At 53.6% G+C, this 19,714-nt stretch overlaps 1 protein-coding gene across 3 annotated transcripts; it reads left to right on the plus strand.

The window, feature by feature from the left end:
• Window positions 1-4,952: 4,952 nt before the first annotated feature.
• Window positions 4,953-19,465, plus strand: RGS14 (regulator of G protein signaling 14). Of its 3 annotated transcripts, none has more exons than XM_036995155.2 (15): window positions 4,953-5,102; window positions 11,705-11,726; window positions 11,909-12,087; window positions 12,243-12,335; window positions 12,422-12,565; window positions 12,835-12,978; window positions 13,093-13,204; window positions 13,524-13,636; window positions 14,049-14,252; window positions 15,941-16,017; window positions 16,248-16,392; window positions 16,488-16,569; window positions 16,673-16,719; window positions 16,817-16,931; window positions 17,835-19,465. In XM_036995155.2, the coding sequence occupies exons 1-15, from the start codon at window positions 5,058-5,060 to the stop codon at window positions 17,930-17,932; spliced, it is 1,620 nt and encodes a 539-aa protein (XP_036851050.1). In that variant the 5' UTR covers window positions 4,953-5,057; the 3' UTR covers window positions 17,933-19,465. The 3 variants fall into 3 exon arrangements, with proteins under 3 accessions (XP_036851050.1, XP_017530527.3, XP_017530528.3); XM_017675038.3 differs by having other exon boundaries at window positions 4,955-5,102; window positions 17,209-19,465; XM_017675039.3 differs by having other exon boundaries at window positions 4,956-5,102; window positions 16,266-16,392; window positions 17,209-19,465.
• The last annotated feature ends 249 nt before the right edge of the window (window positions 19,466-19,714 follow it).

The following is a 19,714-nucleotide window of genomic DNA, read 5'->3' on the forward strand; positions in this document are numbered from 1 at the left end:
AGCGACCCCGAGGCACTTGCAAGCCAGCCTCAGCAATGGGTTCTTACGAGCGACAAGAGCTGCAACCAATCATGGAACAGCACGTTAGGCCTGTGAACCAATGGGAAACAGAGAGATGGTTTGAATCAAGGGCAGCGCAAGGGTAGTCTCTGTAAAGAGGAGTGCTCGAACTTGTAGTTTTTGTGGGCTTACCGCGCGGGCTGGACAGACGAACACTACTACCACGCACGTAGCGAGCTGCCACTGATCGTGTGTGTGTGTGGAGTAACCTTACCCATTCAGGGGATAAGGACCTCTAAGTTGAAGGCGGAGGCCTGAATTCTAACTCCGCCAACACCTCGAATTTACTGGGTGACCTTGGGCTAGTCTTTCTTAAGTGGTTTCCAGCCAGAACCGTCCAGGCTAGTCTCCACGCCTATGGAGACGTAGAATTTCCAGCTATTCGAGGGCGTTCACTAGCACCATCTCCTCTGACCCTGTCGAGTTTTAGCAGGAGAAGCAGAACCGAATCTTGACTGAGCCCCCGGTGATGTTTGGGACCCATTCAATCAAAGCCATTGTAGGGCACACCTGGTATGGCTGGAAGCACCAGTAAGAGATCCAAGAAAGCTGACTGTAGACCCAGAGGTAGAAAACTGGTGGCCTGTAGCCAAATAGAGCTCTGTTTTATCTGCTCGTGCTATTTAAATAAATGATTAATTATCTATAGTTTTAAATCGAGAGACTTAAACATGAGAAATTCAAATTTCCTGTTTTCTCTTGAAAAATACAGAAATTCAACTGCACTAGGCCCATGAGGCACTATCAATGCCTTCCTCTTCTAGTTTCCACCCTGGCCACTAATTTACAGCATCTTCCTCACCATATGAATTAATGACCCCTGTTACAGATCATAGAGTGACACTGAAGTAGGCCAGAGACAGGAGACATCATGATTAATTTTTCCTGCCTATGATGAAAAATGCTGAGATATAAATAGTATAGTAAGAACAGGAGACACTCCATCTTAAGGCTAAGATTCCATTTTAAAAACCAGAATTAGGAGGTAAGATTCCTAAAACATTCTTTAGTGATCAGACAATAACCTACCCTATCTTAAGGCAAGGCAAGCACTCTTAACTAATATGTTACCAGTGGCTCAGGGAAACTACTATCTTAGAGAGGGACTGGATCAATAAATTCCTTGTGTTAAGTTTATCTTAAAGAATCATCTAGAGGGCTGACTGTGGATAGTGACATAATGTCTCTCATCAGAGAGAGATATCATGAGACCACAAGTCAAGCCTACACCCAATAACCCCCACTCCCTGCCACCCTTGCCCCATTCTTGAAAGCCTTAAAAGACAAAATCCTAAGCCCTTAAGTGTGCCTCCTCTCTGAGGTTGCCCTCACTCCTCTTTCTTCAAGTGTGTACTTTTTGCCTTTAAAAACTTCTCACTGCTCAACTTACTGTGTTTTTGTCTCTGCACTCCTGCAGTAGTGTCTTTGTCACTTTGCTGTTACATTCTGTTTTCCAAGCTTAAGCACGAGTCTTCATTTTGTCTGTACTCTACTTCAGATAAGTAGAGAGGAGCTATGGGGAGCTCCAGTTTAGGCTTGCAAGTTTCTGTTGCCTGGGTGACCTGGACAAGACTGCAGCTATATGATCATGCTCTTTAGTAGTCTACCCAAAAATCTCCTTTCTTTGCCCTTGAGAAGTTCTCAGAACATAGTGTCACCCAATCTAGTGCTCTGCGGCTCCCCTAAATCCTAAGGTAGTAGGGACTTAGTTCTCACATCATGCAGATCGAAGCAGATGCTGGACAGCAGGTGACCCTGGCTTTAGAAGTTCACGAGATTTGCCCTATGCCAAACAGGAGTTCAACAAGCTTCCTTTCTCTTTCTCTTGCTCTCTGCTGCCTGCAAGGCAGCTGCCATTCCCTGTCATTCTCACTTTAATGAATTCCTTCCTTACCTACACTCATCTAACCTGCTCAAAAATTATATCTCGTTCAGAATCAAGAATACTCTCCTATCCAGGTTGAAGTTTTCCTAGTGTTTCACCTAGTATGCAGAGAGAAACGTCCCCAGACACAGCTGCCTGGCAACAGGATCACTGGTTAGTTGCCCCTTTAAGAAGTTGTCCTTTTGCATGAGTGAACTTACTCAGGATTAAGTGCTGAGACATCTTTTATGGTCGCATATTTTTAATTAGCTTTTTTGATATTAAAGTAATATGTTGATATATGTGGTACAGACATATGTGTAATAGCAAAAGTCCTCTGCCACCACCCTCCCAAGGGGTATATTCTTCCAGAATTTTATCTATACAAACAAGGATATGTACATTTCACTAGACCTCCCAGAAGGCTGGGATTTTTGTCAGCTATGGTCACTACTGAATCCCCAGCATCTAGACTAGTACTTGGCAGAGAGGAGGTGATTAATAAGTAACTGGTTTTTTAAAAATGTCATAGGTAAAAAAACATATTTGTTCTCGAACCTGGAATCAGGTCATGATGAATGAGTAGGAGTTTACCAGAAAGGGGAAAGGCATTCTCAGCAGAGGGAAGAGGAAAGGCAAAGGCCAGGAGGGATGCTGGAAAGCATAAGAAATGCAAGCAGTTTGAACTGGCTGAGGTGTGGCTGAAGCCAAAACTTGAAGGGCCTTCAATTCCAAATTGAAGAACACAGTCTTTTTACAGGAAGCAACAGGATGGTTTTAAGCATAGGGGTGGCCAAGGTGGGTTCTAAGGGTATGGTGAAGAGAATTGAGTTGAGGGGATAACAGGTAGAGAGACTGAATAGATCATTATAACCAAATGAGAAAGGGCAAGGCCTGAGCCATGGAGGTCTCCACAGGGAAGGGGATCAGAGGTCCCACAGTGAGTCTATATATCAGTAATTGATCCCCTGTGGGAAGCCAGGGAGAGATAAGTAGAGAACAGTTCTCTGTGGGGTAGAGGTACCCCACCACTCTTAAGGAGTGGAGAAAACTAGATAAGGGCTATGAGATGGGAAGTCCCAAGGTTGGCTGGGGTCCCTTGGTTGAATATGTGGTCAGAGCTAAAATTGGCATCCATAATAGAGAGGTGAAGAGAAGCATCATTGCCGTAGTAGGAGAGGATGACCCTAGAAGGGGTCCCAGGCAGAGCCTGTGACTGGTCCTCTGCAGCAGGAAGATGAGCTGTTGGCACCTGGGCTGGTGTGGCCCAGGCCCAGCTCCTGGAACCCCAAGCACACATATTCAAAGCTTGATAGATCCCTAACTTGATGTGTAACCTTGGGCAACTCACTTCTCTCTAAGTTTCCTGACCTGGAAAATGGGAATAATGAACACTACTCACAAAGATGATTAGAGGATCAAATGAGGTCATATTGGGAGAAGACCTACAAACTGTAAAGTCCCCTATGAAGCCTAGGCCTGCACTGACCACACAACAGAAGGCAGGCAGTCTCCACTCACATCACACACACTACAATCCCCTCCCAAGTTCATTGACACTGACATGTACCTTATTAAGACCACCTTTGGCAATGCTCCAGGCCCAAAAGCAACCCCAAAAAACATACCAAATCTGGCTGAATCCCTCTGTCTGGGTGTCCTGGATTAAGGTATCTGGAAATAGGTGAGTTGGTGCTGGGTGAAGAAGTATGTTAAGGAGGGTAACACTAGCTGCTATAACAAATATGTATAAAGGCTCAATGTTTATTTCTTGCAGTGATCCTAGTTAATGGGTGGCTTGCCTTTATATACTAACAAGAAGACCCAAGCTCCTTCCTTCTGTGTTTCCACTATCTATCATCTTCTGCACCCAGCCAGCTAAAGGGGAAGGAGAGAATGTGGATGACACATACTACTTAAAAGCCTTGGCCCAGAAATGGCAATATCATTCCACTCACATTCAACTGGCAGGACCAGTCACATGGACACATCTGACTGCAAGCAAACCTGGGAAATTAAAGTTTAGCCATGTGCCTGGGAAGAAGAGGACATGAATTCGTGGTGAATAGTCATTCAGTTCCTGCCTTTGAAGGGTTCAGGTCATAGCTCTAGAGGTACAATATGGAGAGGGGAGTCACCTTGTCTCTGTAAACAGAAGGGCCCCAACCAGAATGATGGTTTAGAGTTCTAGCCCATGTGTAGAGTAAAATACAAGTCCTTGTGGGTACAGCCATGTGTTAAAAAGAGGACTCTAACTAAAGGGCCTGAGTTCATCTGGCACTGGGCCAGGACAGAGAGTGAAGGGTGTCACTCTTCACTCAACATACACCAAGGGGGTGTTTTTATGTGAGTGAGTGTGAAGGCACCTGTCACATGCACCTGTCTAAGGGATGGTACATACATGTGACTGAGCCCCCAGGTGCTCCTCATGAGAGAGAGCCTGTGTGTTTATAACATACACACCTGAAAGGTCCGTGTGTGTGACCACACATGCAAGGTGTCCATCTGTCTGTACACCCAGGCACATCCCTGGGAAGTGTCTGGGAATAAAGGGAATTAACAACTGCCTGGGGGAGGAGTGCTTGATATGCACACACCCAGCACACAGCAGGTGTGGGATAAGTGTGTGCTGCTGAGTAAAGTGAATGTGTGGATATTGGTGCATGTGTACATGTGTCTGAGGGAGCCCTGCCAGGGTGTCCAAAAGCGCCTAAGTGTATGAGCGTGCATTTCTGTGTGCTCAGATGGACCTTGGAGCTCCCAGCTGGGCCAGATCAGTCTAGGCTCCTCGCCGGGTCCACAGAGGCCTCTCTGCTTGTTGGTGTCTGCGTGGGGCACTGCCAAGGGTGCACTGATGGCGCGTGTGTTTGCTTGTGAATGTGTGTGTGTGTGTGTGTAGGAAGAGGCGTTCGCTCTCTTAGACCTTGCTTTTTTCTGTGGTTCGGTTTCTATAGAGACACTTCCTGTGGCAGAGAAAAGAGGTAGTGAGCTGGTGTTTCAGGATGTGAGGGCCCGCAGGAGCTGAGCCGGGCTCTCTCAACTACTGCCTGCCGCCGTGCAAGCTCTGGCCAGCGCTGCCCACAGTCCCCATGGTGGGCGCCTCTCCCGGCCGGGACCTGTGAACAGCAGCGGCATGCCAGGGAAGCCCAAGCACCTGGGCGTCCCCAACGGGCGCATGGTGAGTGTGGGCTCCAGCCCAGGCCCACGGGGAGAGGGTGGGCACACCCAGGGTGGAGCCCTGGAGGCACACCCGGTAGGGCTGGGACAAGAGCTTGCATGCTGCCAGCCATCAGGAGAAGGTGGGTACAGACAGCAGCAGGAGGTGGGACCTGGTACTGTCACCCCAGGACTTCCTGATCATCCTGCTGAGGCAGTCCTGGGCATGAGACCAGAGAATAGCTGGCATGGGCTTGGGAATTAGCCCCTCGCCTGCTACCTTGGCACCATCTGGGGCTGCCTGCACCTAGGGTAGCAGGGACACCTGGCATGCCCCTTGCCCCCTGCACACCCCTAAAGTGGCCCAAGCCCCCACACCTCACTTAGCCTCAGCTCTCCCTTCCTAATCTCAGGTCCTGATGCCTGAGGTCAGGTAAGGGGCAGTCCTCACTGGGTCACTCTAGCTGGACCTGCTCCAGAGGCTTCCTGCCGGAACCAGCAGTCCTTGGGCAGCTTGGGATGGTCAGCAGGGTCGGGTCAGGTTGGGGCAACTTCTGTTTTATTCCACAGCTACCAGGAAGGGTGGGGGTTGCTAGGCACTAGGATGCCCCTGGCTGCTGCTGTCCCACCCCTTCAGCCCTCTCCCTGACTAATTGGCCCCTGGGTCAGAGCTGCCTTCTGAGGGTCCAGCTTCTTTATATATTCAGCAGATGGGACAGGCTGTTGCGGGCTTTTCTTCTCTCCCTAGGATATTATCCCCCTTAGCAGAGTCCCTCCTAACAACCCAGGAAGGCCAGACAGTGTCCTACCCTCCAATCCAGTCCCAGCCTAGTACTGTGGGACAAAGCTAATGGATCTAGAGAGACCTGAGTTCCAGTTTTGGCTCTGTTTTCCCTTACTATGGGGTTCTCTCTTCCCTCAGTTTCTTCACCTGTAAAATGAGTAGATTGGAATGGATCTCAAAGGCTTGTTGAGAGAATTAAGTGGAATGCTGACTACAAGGCCCTTGACCCCACTGTGGGGACTTCATAAATGTCAGCCCAATGCCCCCTTTCATTCTCAACCCCTCTTCAAGGATCCCAGAAGCTGAGCCACCCCCACCCCCACTTCTGCCTCCTAATTCCCAAGGCCGATCTATCTCCACCTCTCCTTCTACCAGCATCTCTTCATTGCCCAGTAGCAGGCTAGCTGGTGGGAAACAGACAACCCCCTCCACGCTGGTCCAGTCCTCCACATCACTCTCGATTGACAACCTAACTCCGGAAGTTCAAGAACCCATGGGCCTAGCACTCCTACCCAGAAGACACGACACTTGGGCATCCAGGCCAAGGAGGAGCACACCCATGCCCATGTCACCCCAGAGGGCAGCTGGGTTGGTGCTTCTGAGCAGTGCCCAGAATGGCAGGGCAGCTGAGGGTGTGCCCCCTAGACAGATCCAACCTCTGCTCCTCCCCCATCAACCCATGGCTTCTCTACCCAAGTCATCAGAGTAGGGGTGCCCCCAACCACAGCAAGCCCCCAACCCCAGCAAGCCCACCATTGCCTGGCTCCTCCTCACACACAGGTTTATCTTTGCCCTCCTTGGGCCCATTCTGATCTACCCATGCCACCTCTTAGAATTCTGAGGAGTATAGAATTGCTGGCCATCAGCAGCTGTATGAAGCCATGCTCAGCTGAGATTGGGAAGGGGTAGAGAGGTATGAGAGTCTGTGGCAGGGATGTGGCAGGTCCATGTGACACATGGACCAGGCGTCTGGTTCCTTCCATGAGCTACTCTCCAAGGAGGCTCAGAGGAGTCAGTGATGTCCTGAGAGCAGCTGGTGAGGAGAGAGGCCTGCATTTGAATCCAGCCAGTCAGACTGGATGTCGGTGCTCCACCACCTCCCACAACTGCCTGTCTGCCCCACCTACCACCACTGTCATCCCTGCTGAGGCAGTTGCATTTGTCAGCTTCGTCTTTCTGCCACTCAGTTTGTCAGGCAGTTGCAATGAAACCTGTCACTTAGAGATGACTCCCAGCCCCCCTCCCAGAGATGTCTTCATGCCACCTCAGTTGTTGGCTGACTCATTCATTCAACAACCGCTCCTTAGGGCCTGCTCTGTGCTCGTCCTGTCCTGAGAACTCCAGACCCAGGCCCATCACCCTTGCCTTCAAATAGCTTCCAGTCTGGCAAGGCACAAAAGACATGGCCACAAACACCAGATCTGGGTAAGAGCCACGGGTCAGGGATAGAGAAAGCTTGAGGCAGACCTGGGAAGAAAGAACTAACTTTTCTACTCACTTGGTGCACTGTGGCATGGGAGATGTCCTGAAAGGCTGGAGGAGGGGATGCCATGGGGAAACACATAATGTGTGAACAGGGACAAAGCCCAAGGGGAGGCTCAGCCTAAAGCTGAAGACAGGTAGCTATCTTGCCCTGTCACTTTCATGGGGCCCAGCTAGTCTTCCCACCAGGGGACGCCTGCAAGGCAGAGCCCACTGTACCTCTGTCTGCATTCCTGGTGTCCAGCTCAGGGCTAGGGCTCAGCTCCACAGGGCTGGCTCATGCTGAAGGAGACAGTCACCAGGGTTCTCTGTGGGCATACCCAGAGAGGATCTCACGGCCTCATTTTCCCCAAGCTAGGATGAAATGAGAGTGCCCAGCGCAGAAGATGGTCAGTAAACTGACCCTCCCTTCAGGGCTGACCCTTTCAGAGGGAAGAGCTCAAGAGGCCCTTTACCCTATTGACCTTGTCTGCCTGTGCCCCAAGGGCTGAGGCCCTGGGCCTCCCAGCTCCTCCATTTCATCTCCTGTCCACCCAGGGAGGCAGCTTAGCAGAGGGGAGACCTCAGACTCCAGAGTCAGGCACACTTGAGTTCTTACTGCAACTTGACCACTTCTCAGCTGTGTAATTTCTTTGGTCCTACGTTTCCTCACGTCTAAAATGGGCTAATAACACCTGCTGCACAGATTCAGGGTGTGAGGATAGAATAGGGTCATGGATGTGTGATGTCAGAGAGTGCCATCACAAAGCTGGAGCCCAGGATGGTGGGGCCACCCTTGCCTTAGTATTCTCAGATACCAGTGGCTCTGCCAGGGCCCATTTCCTAAGAAAAAAGTATGGCAAACTGAGGCCAACCATGGGTCAGGAGTGTCACTGGCCACCACCCTTCCTCATCCTTTCTTCCCCTTTTCTTCCATTCACTTACCACTTCTCCTCAAGCAGCGAGGGCGGGGCAAGGCCAGCCCTGCTCAGTACAACTTCCCCAGGCCCAGGAGCCTGGGCAGGTTGGAGCCCCTGCCAGCGGCATCAGCGTGAGGTCAGCGGAGTCCTTGGTTACTGAGTGCCTGCTGCTCTCGCACACTCATTCACCCGTCCCTGGGCCCCAGGAGGTCGGGAAGGCTGAGCCTTTTGCTAGCCAGGGGGAACCATGGCCCAGAGAAGGCAAGTTGCCTGCCTTGGAATGATGGAGCTGGAACTGGACTCCACGTGCACTCCTTCCCACCCCTGCGCCTCTGTGCCTAACTCATCTCAGCCCCAACTACGTGGATCAGCAGCAGTGAGGCAAGAGAGGCCCAGGAAGGTGAAAGGCAGGCTGCAGAGACAGGGCATTCAAAGATGGGGTATCCCTGGGGAGGGGGCTCTGATGGTGCTAGGGAGCACCAGGGGTGGGAGGGTGCTTTGTGGGAGGGGGTTCAGGTTGCTTCCCTGCTGCAAACCAGGCCTGCCCTCCAGGAGTTACTGAGGGGCCAGACATGGCTGAGTATAAGTGTGGTGGGCAGGGGGCGTTCAGGGCAACTGGTGTTTGAAGATAACTGATGTCAACAGGCAGAGACTGGAGAGCCATTCTGTGGGGGGCATCAGAAGCAGGTACCCAGCTTAGAAAGCAGCAAAGCAGGAAGCAGGAGTGTGAAGGGCTGTGGGAAAAATAGAAAAGTTTGATAGAATGTTGGGTGGAAGTGAGGGGGAGGGAAATGGAGAAGGCTGAAGGGGTTCAGTAGCCAGGCCCAGGTAGAAATTCAGGGGTAACGGGGCCTCTGCTCCACCTCTCAGGGCAGGGAGTGGGCCCAGGATAGGACCTGGGAGCCGGCCCTATCTAAACCAACAGTCAGTTCAATGTAATGTAAAGAAACAACACAACAGGGGTGTGGGCTGGCTTGCCCTCCCTAGGGCTCCTGGCCTGGCCCAGCAGCTGATGAGGTGGGGAGGCAGGTCTGAGCTGGGGAGAAGCCAAATCCCTAGTGAGAGGGCAAACCATGCAGCCCCCAAGGAGGGAGAGGGGACTTAAGAAGGTTCCCAGAGACTTGGGTGGAGGGCACCACCACTGTGGCTGGGTCCTGAGGCTGGGAAAAGCCGCAGGGTGGCCTCGGTAGGCACATGCAGGACAAGTGGAATGGCCAGGAAGGGAAAGAGCAGTCTGGAGGGGGCTTCAACTCATTGTCTGTCCTACAGCTGCAGGAGGTGACTTGGTGAAGCCTTCAGCTGGGGGAGAGCAGAGGCAGGAGCGTGGTGACTGGGGCTGGCTGGATGGGCCTGTAGCCCATGGTGAGCAGGGAAACCCATTCCATGCCCAGCCATGCTCTGCACAAACTTCCTCTCATCCTCAGCAATGGCTCATATCCATGCTCCAGGTGGTAGGCTAGGAGACTAGGTTCAGGTCCAAGATTTGAATCTGGGTCTGAAAGACCCTGACATTTGTGCTCTTTCCTCTATGGCAAGGCTCACAAACTGAATGCAGAGCAGAGTGGACACTAATACTAATGCAACAATAATAGTACCATTCCTTGAACATTTACTATATGTCAGATAGTGTTCTGAGTTCTTATATATACATAACGTATTTTGTCACAGCAGCCCTTTGAAATCAGGACCATTATTTGCCCCATTTTTACAGAGGAAGAAATTGAGGCACAGAGAAGTAATATGCTGTCACACAGCACAGATTTTAACTCAGGCAGTCTGGAGCAGCACCTGCCCCCATAGGTCACATAAATCCATCAAACTGGCCTCAGAGATCTCTGAAGAGAGTGAGTCCCTTCTAGGAAAGGCACTGACTGCTCAATGCCAGCCAACGTTGCCATGCTGGAAAGAAGCTCAGGGTAGCTGGGCCATCATAGTCTTATAAGAGGAGGCAGAAAGGTCAGGTTTTATGTAAAACTCCTGATTGTTTAAATGTGGAAACCCCTTTAAAATTAAAAAGAAGAAAACATTCTGAGGATCAAGATATTAATATCTTACATATCTGCAGGCTAGCTCTGGCCCAAAGATGTGTAGCCTGATGCTTCCAGGTGAGAATGCTGAGCAGAGAGGGAAATCCCAGCCAGCAAGACAGGGAGAGCTTTCCTGGGGGAGATGTTTGAAGACTTGTTTCCAGTGGGGATGTAATGAAGGGGCAGATGGCAGAGGCTCCCTTACAGGGTCTAGTGAAAATGTAAGAGGTGAGAGGGAGAGAAGAAATGGGATTCAAGGACTGGTGTTGGGAAGAAAGACAGGATGTAGGGGTGCTGGTGCAGGTGCCCTGCCTTGGTGATGAGAGAGGTGGCTTCCACTTGGGACTGGCTGAGTTGGAAGGGCTTGTGGGACAGGTGGGCAGAGATGTTAGCAGGAAGGTGGCTGGGGAGATGTGGGAGGGAGAAAGGGCCCAGGACAGAGTCAGGGAGGGTTAGAGGCCACCTTGTGTGGGTAGGAGGTGACAAGGAAGCTGGTGGAGTTGCTAGGAAGGTAGGAAAACCAAGGGAAACCACTGCAAGAGTCATTTTGAAAGGAGAGTTTTTCTGTTTCACTAATGGTTGGGATTCCCAGAGAAGTCAGAGGTGTGTGTGGGGGTTGCAGAGAGAGGATGGAATTGGTCTCTACAGCAGTGTTAGTCATACTGTGTACCACGGACCAGCAGCATCAGTACTACCTGGGAGCTAGTCAGAAGCAGAGATCCGCAGGGCCATCTCACACCTGCTGAACCTCAATCTCTGGAGGTAGGCTCCTCCTGTTCATTCTCATGCACACTAAAGTTCAAGGACCACTGCTCTGTACTACAAAATAGCACCCTGTGCTCCACCCAAAGTGGGGTGGACCCATGGGAGATCCTAGGCCCCAGAGGAAACAGTTGCAATAAGGAGATCATCAGCTACAGGAACACCTTTCCTTCCTCAAAGATATCAGCAAACATTGATAGAGCATTTACCACAGCTCGCCACTGCTCCAGATGCTGGAAATGTCTTAAACTGATTTGATCCTCACAAAAGCCCCAGGAAGTAAGTTACTGTTATTATTATCATTTCCTGTTTACAGATGGAGACCAGCAACTTACCCAAAGTAACAGTTATTAAGTGACAGAGACAGGATTCAAAGTCTGTGCTGATACCCACCTTGCTGTATACCTGGGCTCACCCAGCATATGCTGAGGGAGGAGGGAACCAGGGACAATGGAAGGTATTTGGCATGATCCCCAGCACCCAGGGTTGGCACACGACAGAAAGGGAGCCCAGGCAGCCTGAGCAAACCTAAAGCAAGCAGTGACCTGGCTGGGAATAGCCCTCCAGGCAGAGGAGAGCACAGTGCCAGTGCTGGGGGCTGGGCCTGGAACTGTCCCTTGAGAATCCACCCTGAACTTTGCTCTGACTTTCTATCTTGGGTCTCTTGTAGGTTCTGGCTGTCTCAGATGGAGGTAAGTGACAGGTGGTGCGGACAAAGCCTGCTTGGGGAAGGGCGGGCGGAGGGATATGTGGAAACAGGGTGGGGACACCCCTGCCACTTGCCATCTTTCCAGGGAAATTACCTGCAGATGGGGCTGGGCCAGGGGCTGAGGAAGGCCACAAGGCTCACCTCCACTTGTCCATCCCCCTGCAGAGCTGAGCAGCACGGCAGGGTCCAAGGGCGAGTGCGAGGGCTGTGGCAGCTCCCTCAGCATCCACAGCCTCCCCAGTGGCCCCAGCAGCCCCTTCCCCACCGAGGAGCAGCCTGTGGCCAGCTGGGGCCTATCCTTCGAGCGGCTGCTGCAGGACCCACTGGGCCTGGCTTACTTCACTGTAAGCCCTGGAATGGGATATGGAGGGAGGATGGCAGTGGGGAGGGGCACGGGAGAGGGCATGGAGGAAGCTTCAGGCTGGCCTCTTGGCACTGTCTCTTTGACACATCTACTGATTGGGTCTCCTGTCTCTGACTGCCTACTCCTCCCCACTAGGAATTCCTGAAAAAGGAGTTCAGTGCAGAGAACGTGACTTTCTGGAAGGCCTGTGAGCGCTTCCAACAGATCCCGGCCAGCGACACCCAGCAGGTGGGGGGAAGGGGAAGCTGCGGCAAACAAGGTGGTATCAGAGTCTGGGCCATGTCCTTGACCTTCTCCTGTCCCTCCTGCCCCAGTTGGCTCAGGAGGCCCGCAACATCTACCAGGAATTCCTGTCCAGCCAGGCGTTGAGCCCGGTCAACATCGACCGCCAGGCCTGGCTCGGCGAGGAGGTGCTGGCCGAGCCCCGACCGGACATGTTCCGGGCACAGCAACTTCAGGTGAGCGATCCCAGAGGGCGCGGCCAGGGGCGGAGCCTGGGCGGCGAGGATTGGGTGGGAAGCGGGCAGATTTGGTTGACTGCCCAAGCTGATGCAGCTGCAGGGCGGGGTCAGAGGGCGGTACCAGAGGCTGCTGGGAAGGGTCTGTGGGCGGAGCCTACTGAGGTCCGGGCGGGACCGAGACTAGGGGCGGGCCCTGGGTCCCGGGGGCGGGGTGTGAGTTCAGCGACCTGGCCCTCTCGCTCACCGTTTCGGCCCACGTCCTTCAGATCTTCAACCTGATGAAGTTCGACAGCTATGCGCGCTTTGTCAAGTCCCCGCTGTATCGCGAGTGCCTCCTGGCGGAGGCGGAGGGGCGCCCTCTGAGAGAACCTGGCTCTTCGCGCCAAGGCAGCCCTGACGCCACGAGGAAGGTGCGGACCAGGGGCTGTGGGAGGCAGGGAGCGGGTGCGGATCTGCGGGGGTGCCCACGGTCTGCACGCGGGCTAGGGTCCGGCGCGGTACCAGCGCCTTCCCTGTACCCGCAGAAGCCGAAGCTGAAACCTGGGAAGTCGCTGCCGCTGGGCGTGGAGGAGTTGGGGCAGTTGCCGCCTGCTGAGGGCCCTGGGGGCCGCCCGCTCCGCAAGTCCTTCCGCAGGGGTGAGGCAGGAGCCAGAGGGAAGAGTGGGGGCTGGAGTTTGGACAGCCTCTGAGAACGCTCCCGTATTCCTCCTTGTCCCACAGACAGTCTGTAAGTCTGTGAAAACCAAAATGCAGTCCCTGTGACCATCACATTCCCCCAAGTGGTTCGGTTTCTGGGCTAGACTCCTGAAATTTGGAAAGCCCCCTGAGTTGCAACCCTTGCAGGGACCCTAGCCACATTAGACCCCTGCAGGGCCCACCGGGCTGGGGAGAGGCCTCCGCAGGGGCTGGGGGTCGGGAGGAGGGGATGTACAGCTCTCTGCTCCTTCTGTCCTAGAACTGGCAGTCGGGGTGACAAACCCTGGCTTGCGCCGAGAGTCCCAGGGCTCCCTCAACTCCTCTGCCAGTCTGGACCTCGGCTTCCTTGCCTTTGTCAGCAGCAAATCTGAGGTGAGCCAACTGCTGGGGAAGATGAGGCTCCTCTGTGCAGCTGTCATTTCCAGTCACCATCCCCACCTCCATCGCCCCACTCCAACCCCTCAGCCTCCTCACTTTCTTCCTGTCCTCACTATATTGAACTCCATGCATAGCATGGATGTGCATCCACTTCAGCTGATGTATACACACATGGGGGTGCCCAGGTGTATACAGCAGGTGTGTGGGGATCATGAGTGGACCTGACTCTGAGTTCCCATGCGTCTGTGTGAGCATGCATGTGTTCCTGCAGGAGGAATATCTTTGCCGGCCTACAGGTGTGCCCTTGGGCATGTGTGTGTGTGTATGTGCATGCCCCAGGAAACTTATCTGTCTGCATGGCCCTCATGCGTATACATGACCTCCTCCCATTCCTGCCCTGACTCAGAGCCACCGGAAGAGTCTCGGGAGCACTGAAGGTGAGAGCGAAAGCCGTCCAGGCAAGTACTGCTGTGTGTACCTGCCTGATGGCACAGCCTCCCTGGCCCTGGCCCGACCCGGCCTCACCATCCGTGCCATGCTGGCAGGCATCTGTGAGAAACGAGGTCTCTCTCTACCTGACATCAAGGTCTACCTGGTGGGCAACGAGCAGGTGTGAACCTGGCCTGGTTCCCAGTTTTAACTCCCTTGCTGATCCTGACCCCAACCTCATTCTGTCTCTGCTCTGTCCTGACCCCAACCCCAATTCCATTCCTAAGTCCAACCCCATTCTCTTCCTAACTCCAGCCCCCACCAGCTCAACCCAGCACCAAGTCACTGACAGCCACTCTCATCCCACAAAAATCCTCACCCCAATCCATCTGCATGATGGTTTCCAGCTTCACCCTCACTCTGATGGTCTGGGGAGGTAGTGGGGGAAGCACTGCTGCTGAAGCTGGGTTTTTCCATCCCTCCCACAGTTCAGACTGGCCATCACTGAAATGACCATTTGGGGGAGGTGTTTTCACCTTCTCTGCCACCAGAGGCATTCACCTGCATCTAACCCATGAAAAACTCTCCTTTAGGTGCAAACTAGCATTAAGCTTTAAGGAGGAGTCTAGGGGAAAATTCACTTTAAATTAAATCATTCGGTAAAGGAAGAATGCTGCATTCCAACATTCCAGCAGGATTCCAGTCACCCAGTAGATAAGTCCTAAGGCCCTGCCAGGTGGGTGGCCAGAGGGACCCAGGCCTGAGCTGTGTCCTTCAGGTCCTCAGGCTGAAAGTGAGCCAGGCAGGAAATGACCAGGGAGGAGCAGCTGAAGCTCAAGAGAGTTTCTGGGGAAAGGTAGGCTTTTTTTTGCCTGATCCCAGGAGGGCTTCATGGAAAAGGCACAGTTGATGAGGATGGGAAGGAGTTTGCCTGGTGGAGCTGTGGGGGGAGATATTCCAGGCAGAGAGAACAGCTTAAGCTAAATCCTGAATATGGGATAGACATGCAGGCCAAGTTTAGGGGCCTGAAGCGTGGGAGTGGGAAGAACTCTGCCTACTCAGGCTGCCCAGGCAGCATCCACAGCCCAGAGGGCTTTCATGTCTGCTAAATATAGCTTCACCACCCACATCCCACCTGTCCTTGCAACATAGCCAAGGCCTAATGCCTGAGAGGCTGCCTCCCCACCCTGGGCTGGTGCAAGCTGTGGGGCCTCTGGGGGCAGTAATCACTACACCTGCTGTTTATGTACCTACTGTGTGCCAGGAACTGTGCCCCATACTTGACATTCTTCTAGCCTCACAGTGGTCTTGGGGGAAGGGCCTTTTTTGTAGTGAGGATATACGAAGTATCCAAAGTAGATGGGGATGGAGAGAATTAGACAAATGTCAAATAATGGACAAGGCCTGGGTGGCTGATCAAAGGTGAGTGTTGAGGGAGGAGATATATCCAGCTGGTCTGTTTGGTTTTCACATGCCTGAGAGACAAGCAGAGCAGCTGTCCAGGAGGCAGATCTCATCCTGGCCCAGGAAGAGGTGGCCCCATGACCCAGGACCCAAGACTGCCTCTTACCCAAGCAGCCCATTATCAATTTCCTGCCTACGCTACTCCCATGTTTCTCATAACCTTTTCCAAGTTTGTCCAGCGCTCTAACCAGCCTTCCGCCTGGCCTTGGCCACAGCAGGCACCAACTCCAGCCTGGTCTCTCACCCCCTCCACATCTCTACTGCTCACTCGCCCATCAGTCCTTCCCTCTGACCTGTAGGGAGCCGTAATGGCGATCATACGAGGCGGTGAAGGTGGCTGCCTCCGATCTGGGGATAGCTGGGCATGGGGGGAAGGGACTCTGAGACTCTGCTTGGCGTCTGCAGAAGGCCCTGGTCCTGGATCAGGACTGCATCGTGCTGGCAGATCAGGAAGTCCGGCTGGAGAACAGGATCACCTTTGAGTGAGTGCACTTACCCTCAGGTTTGGGTCCGGGGTCTCAACACTCAACTGTGCTTCAGTTTGGGGTGCTGTTCTCCCCCATCAGGTCCCGCCCCTTGTGCTAACTCCTCCCCCAAAGGGGTAAGGGCCCACCCCAAGTGCCCCACCTCTGCAGATCAGGTTCCGCCCCCTTTCGGGCCTATCCGGGAGAGGCTTGCGGAGAGGCTGGGCAGACTCTCAGACCTTCTGCAGTGCAAGCCTCCTGTGCAGGCTAGAGTTGGCGGCTCTGGAGCGCGTAGTGCGAATCTCGGCCAAGCCCACCAAGCGGCTGCAGGAAGCCCTGCAGCCCATCCTGGCGAAGCACGGCCTGAGCCCGCAACAGGTGGCGCTGCGCCGGGTGAGCCGCGGGACAGCGCAGCAGTGGTGCGGGAGCCGGGCGGAGCGGCGGGGAGCGGGCTGCCTGTTCCACGGGCTGCTGACCTGTCCCCACAGACAGGCGAGAAGCAGTCGTTAAATCTGGGGAACCTAGTGAGCTCGGTGGCGGCCCAGCGACTGGTTTTGGACACTCTCCCAGGTAGAGAATGAAGGCCCCAGGGATTGGTCCCGGGGACGTCTCTGACCCAGAAGTTAGGGGGTACAGGCGGGACCCAAACACTAAGTGGCGCTCTCTGCTGTAGGTGCAAAGTTCCTGGAAGCTGGCGAATTACCTGCCTGCCGCAGTCAGGTGAGTGAGAATAAGGGCACTTATTCAGTCAGGTGAGTGAGAATTCTGCCCTCTGTGCCTCCCTCCTCCTTATGGCTCTGACTCCATATTCTTGCAGGATGGCCCACCTAGGACCCAGGACAACGTTGCCCACCCCCCTCCACTGCCCCTCAACCTGCTGGCCGAAGTGCCCAGGAGTATCACTGGGAAGCGACAGACCTGTGATATTGAAGGTACACTGGGGATAGTGGGGGCTAGGAAACAGATTGGGGACCACTGAGGGTGAGTGGCATCAGAGAGGCTTGAGGTGGCATCAGGGACCTGGATGTCACTGGGGCTGGACAGGGTCCATTGGGATTGCCATACCAGAGGGCCTGGGATGGAGGATGGGAGGGGGTATTGGTGCTGGGACCAGGAAGGCTGTGGCCATAGTAAGGGCAGCAGGACTGTGGTGGGCTCGCCGAGGCAGATCTGCACTGGTGGGCCCCTTGACTCTGCGGCTACCCCCAGGCCTGGTGGAGCTGCTGAACCGGGTGCAGTGCAGCGGGGCCCATGACCAGAGGGGCCTTCTGCGCAAAGAGGACCTGGTGCTCCCAGAATTTCTGCAGCTGCCTGCTCCAGGGCCCAAATCCCAGGAGGCCCCACCACAGACTGAAACAAAGGGCCAGCCCAAAGAAGGCACCTCAGACTCCACTGCTGAGTCAGCCCTCTGACAGCTGCCCAGCAGTCCAGGCTGGCTGCATGGCACCTAGCGGGCCAAGCATGCCATGGGTCCGCTCTGCATGCCCTGTCTGTGCCATGAGTGTCTCTGGCCACTTCCTACCACGGGCAGGCCCACAGGAAGAGCCAGAAATGGGTGGAGAGGCAGCTTAGAGGAGTCACTCTACAGCTGCCACTACTTGGTCCCTCACAGACTCGCTCACCCATCTCTTTCTGCCAGGCTGCTGGGGACAGGTGGGCCTAGCTGCCCAGGTGCAGGCATGCACAACACAGAGGGGTGGTGTTGGCAGTGCCAGCCTCCCCACCCTGTGCCAAGCCTCAGCAGGGAGTAGGAAGAGGGGCCGGCCCCTCCTCAGGGAACGAATATGAGTAGCCTTTGGGGTGCAGGCGGACAGCTTCTCCCTCTACCCACATAGGCTCTACTGGACACATGGATTTTGCAGTTGGCTTGGAGCAACTGGGTTTGTCCTGGATGTATGATATTGTTATTATAATAATTATTATTCTGCCATGAAGCGTGTTCCCTGTGTGTCAGTCTATCCTGTGCCCCCTCCCCAAAACCACACTGCCTCTGTCAGCAAGATCAGTGCCAGGAAGTTCTTGGGGACCTCAGGATGTGCCCCTGACTTCCTATTGTCAGAACCTGTCTTCCTGACTGCACAGAGTGTGGGAGTGTGGGTATGAGAGATACAGAAGCATCAAGAGAAGGAGGGAGGGGAGGGAGGGGAAGATCTCTCTGGGGAGTTGTGCACTGCCAGGTGCCATTGTGCTATCCCGCAGTCTCTGGATCTGAGTACAGTACGGTGTCTGTTACTGTCCTCTGCTTCTACTGGGACCAAGTGTGTCTCCGCAGCTATGGCTGTGGGCACCTTTGGATGCATCAAACACCTTCTGGAAGACACTGGTCACTGTGGTAGGGGTAGGTTCTGCTCCTTGCCTGCTTTGGCTCATGTCTTCCCTGTCCCCAGGCGGACAGGGAGGCCTGTCCACTCAGGGAGGGGAAGCATATAGGACCTCTCAGAAGAAGGGCTCCAGCCTGCAGGTAGAGAAGCCAGACTCAGTCCCAGTGCTGCTGCAACAGAGGAAATAAGAGAAGGCACTCGAGGAATGAGGGGACCCCGACACCTCAGACAGGTGGAGCCCTCTTCCCCACTTGCTGTGCTCTGCCAGAAACTTCCCCCACTGCCTCTATCCCACAACTGGCTCCTTAACTTGAAATTCCTGGGAGAGATCAGTGGGGTATACTGGCTCATCAATTTCTCCAGAAGTGGAACCCAAGTCTTCCTTGGGGGCCTTCAGCCCTCTGCCCCCTCAGCCTGCTTTGTTTGGCTGGTTGACCCCACACTATGAGTGCTGGGATGGGCTCATGACCCATCCTGGCCAATTAGAGTTCAGTTCAGGGTGATGCTGTGACCCCAGCTGGAATCCCAATCCTAGTCATTTTCTACTGTCTCCTGGGATCTTGGAAAGGATATGCAGGGAGAGAGCCCACATGTGAATGAAGCCAACACAGAAGAGCAGTGCTGAGAGATGGAGGGAGATTCCTGACAAAACTTACCTAAACACCTAAGTGCTTTTGTGCCTGAAGTCAACCATTCCTAGACTCTTGTTGGGCAAGCCCACGTATTCTTCAGCGTGCATGTGCCTGTGACTCTGAGTGGGGTTTCTGAGCCCTGCAACCACTAAAGTCCTGCTTCATTGAAGATCTTGTGGCTTAAACACCTCAGAGGAGCCTTCCCTAGTCACCTTATGCTACGGTCTAAATGTTTTCATCCCCACAGATTCATATATTGAAATTTCACCCCCTAAGGTGTTGGTATTAGGAGGCAGGGCCTTTGTAAGGTGACTAAGTCGTGAGGTGGGACCCTCATGAGTAGGGTTAGTGCTGTAAGAGGGACCCCAGAGATCTCCCTCACCTCTACCACTGTGAGGACACAATGAGAAGGCAGCTGGCTACAACCTGGAAGCCCCCAGCTGTGTTGGCATCCCAATCTTGGACTTCCAGCCCCCACAACTGTGAAAAATAAACTTCTGTTATTTAAAACCACCCCATCCTTGGTATTTTTGTTATAGCAGCCCAAATGGACTATGACACCTGATATGAAGGGCCACCCAACTTTGTTCTCTACCATTCTGTCCACTTTTCTTCCTTCACAGCACCCACACCCCCTCTGTAATGATCCGTTTTACTTATTTATTTACACTTGTTTGCTGACAATATGATGTATATGTTCTGTTGGCAAAGACATTGTCCATTGTAGTCACTGCTGTATCCATTTGGGTTAGTGGGCTGACA

This window comes from Manis javanica, chromosome 1 (assembly GCF_040802235.1).
Source record: "Manis javanica isolate MJ-LG chromosome 1, MJ_LKY, whole genome shotgun sequence".
Lineage (NCBI taxonomy): Eukaryota > Metazoa > Chordata > Mammalia > Pholidota > Manidae > Manis > Manis javanica.

Bases quoted from the DNA above. Each gene is read 5' to 3' on its own strand.
- RGS14 (XM_017675038.3), top strand. From the start codon at position 5,058: ATGCCAGGGAAGCCCAAGCACCTGGGCGTCCCCAACGGGCGCATG. The intron at 14,253-15,940 runs GTGTGAACCTGG...TGGCGTCTGCAG, and splicing joins ACCTGGTGGGCAACGAGCAG to AAGGCCCTGGTCCTGGATCA. The intron at 16,932-17,208 runs GTACACTGGGGA...GGCTACCCCCAG, and splicing joins ACAGACCTGTGATATTGAAG to GCCTGGTGGAGCTGCTGAAC.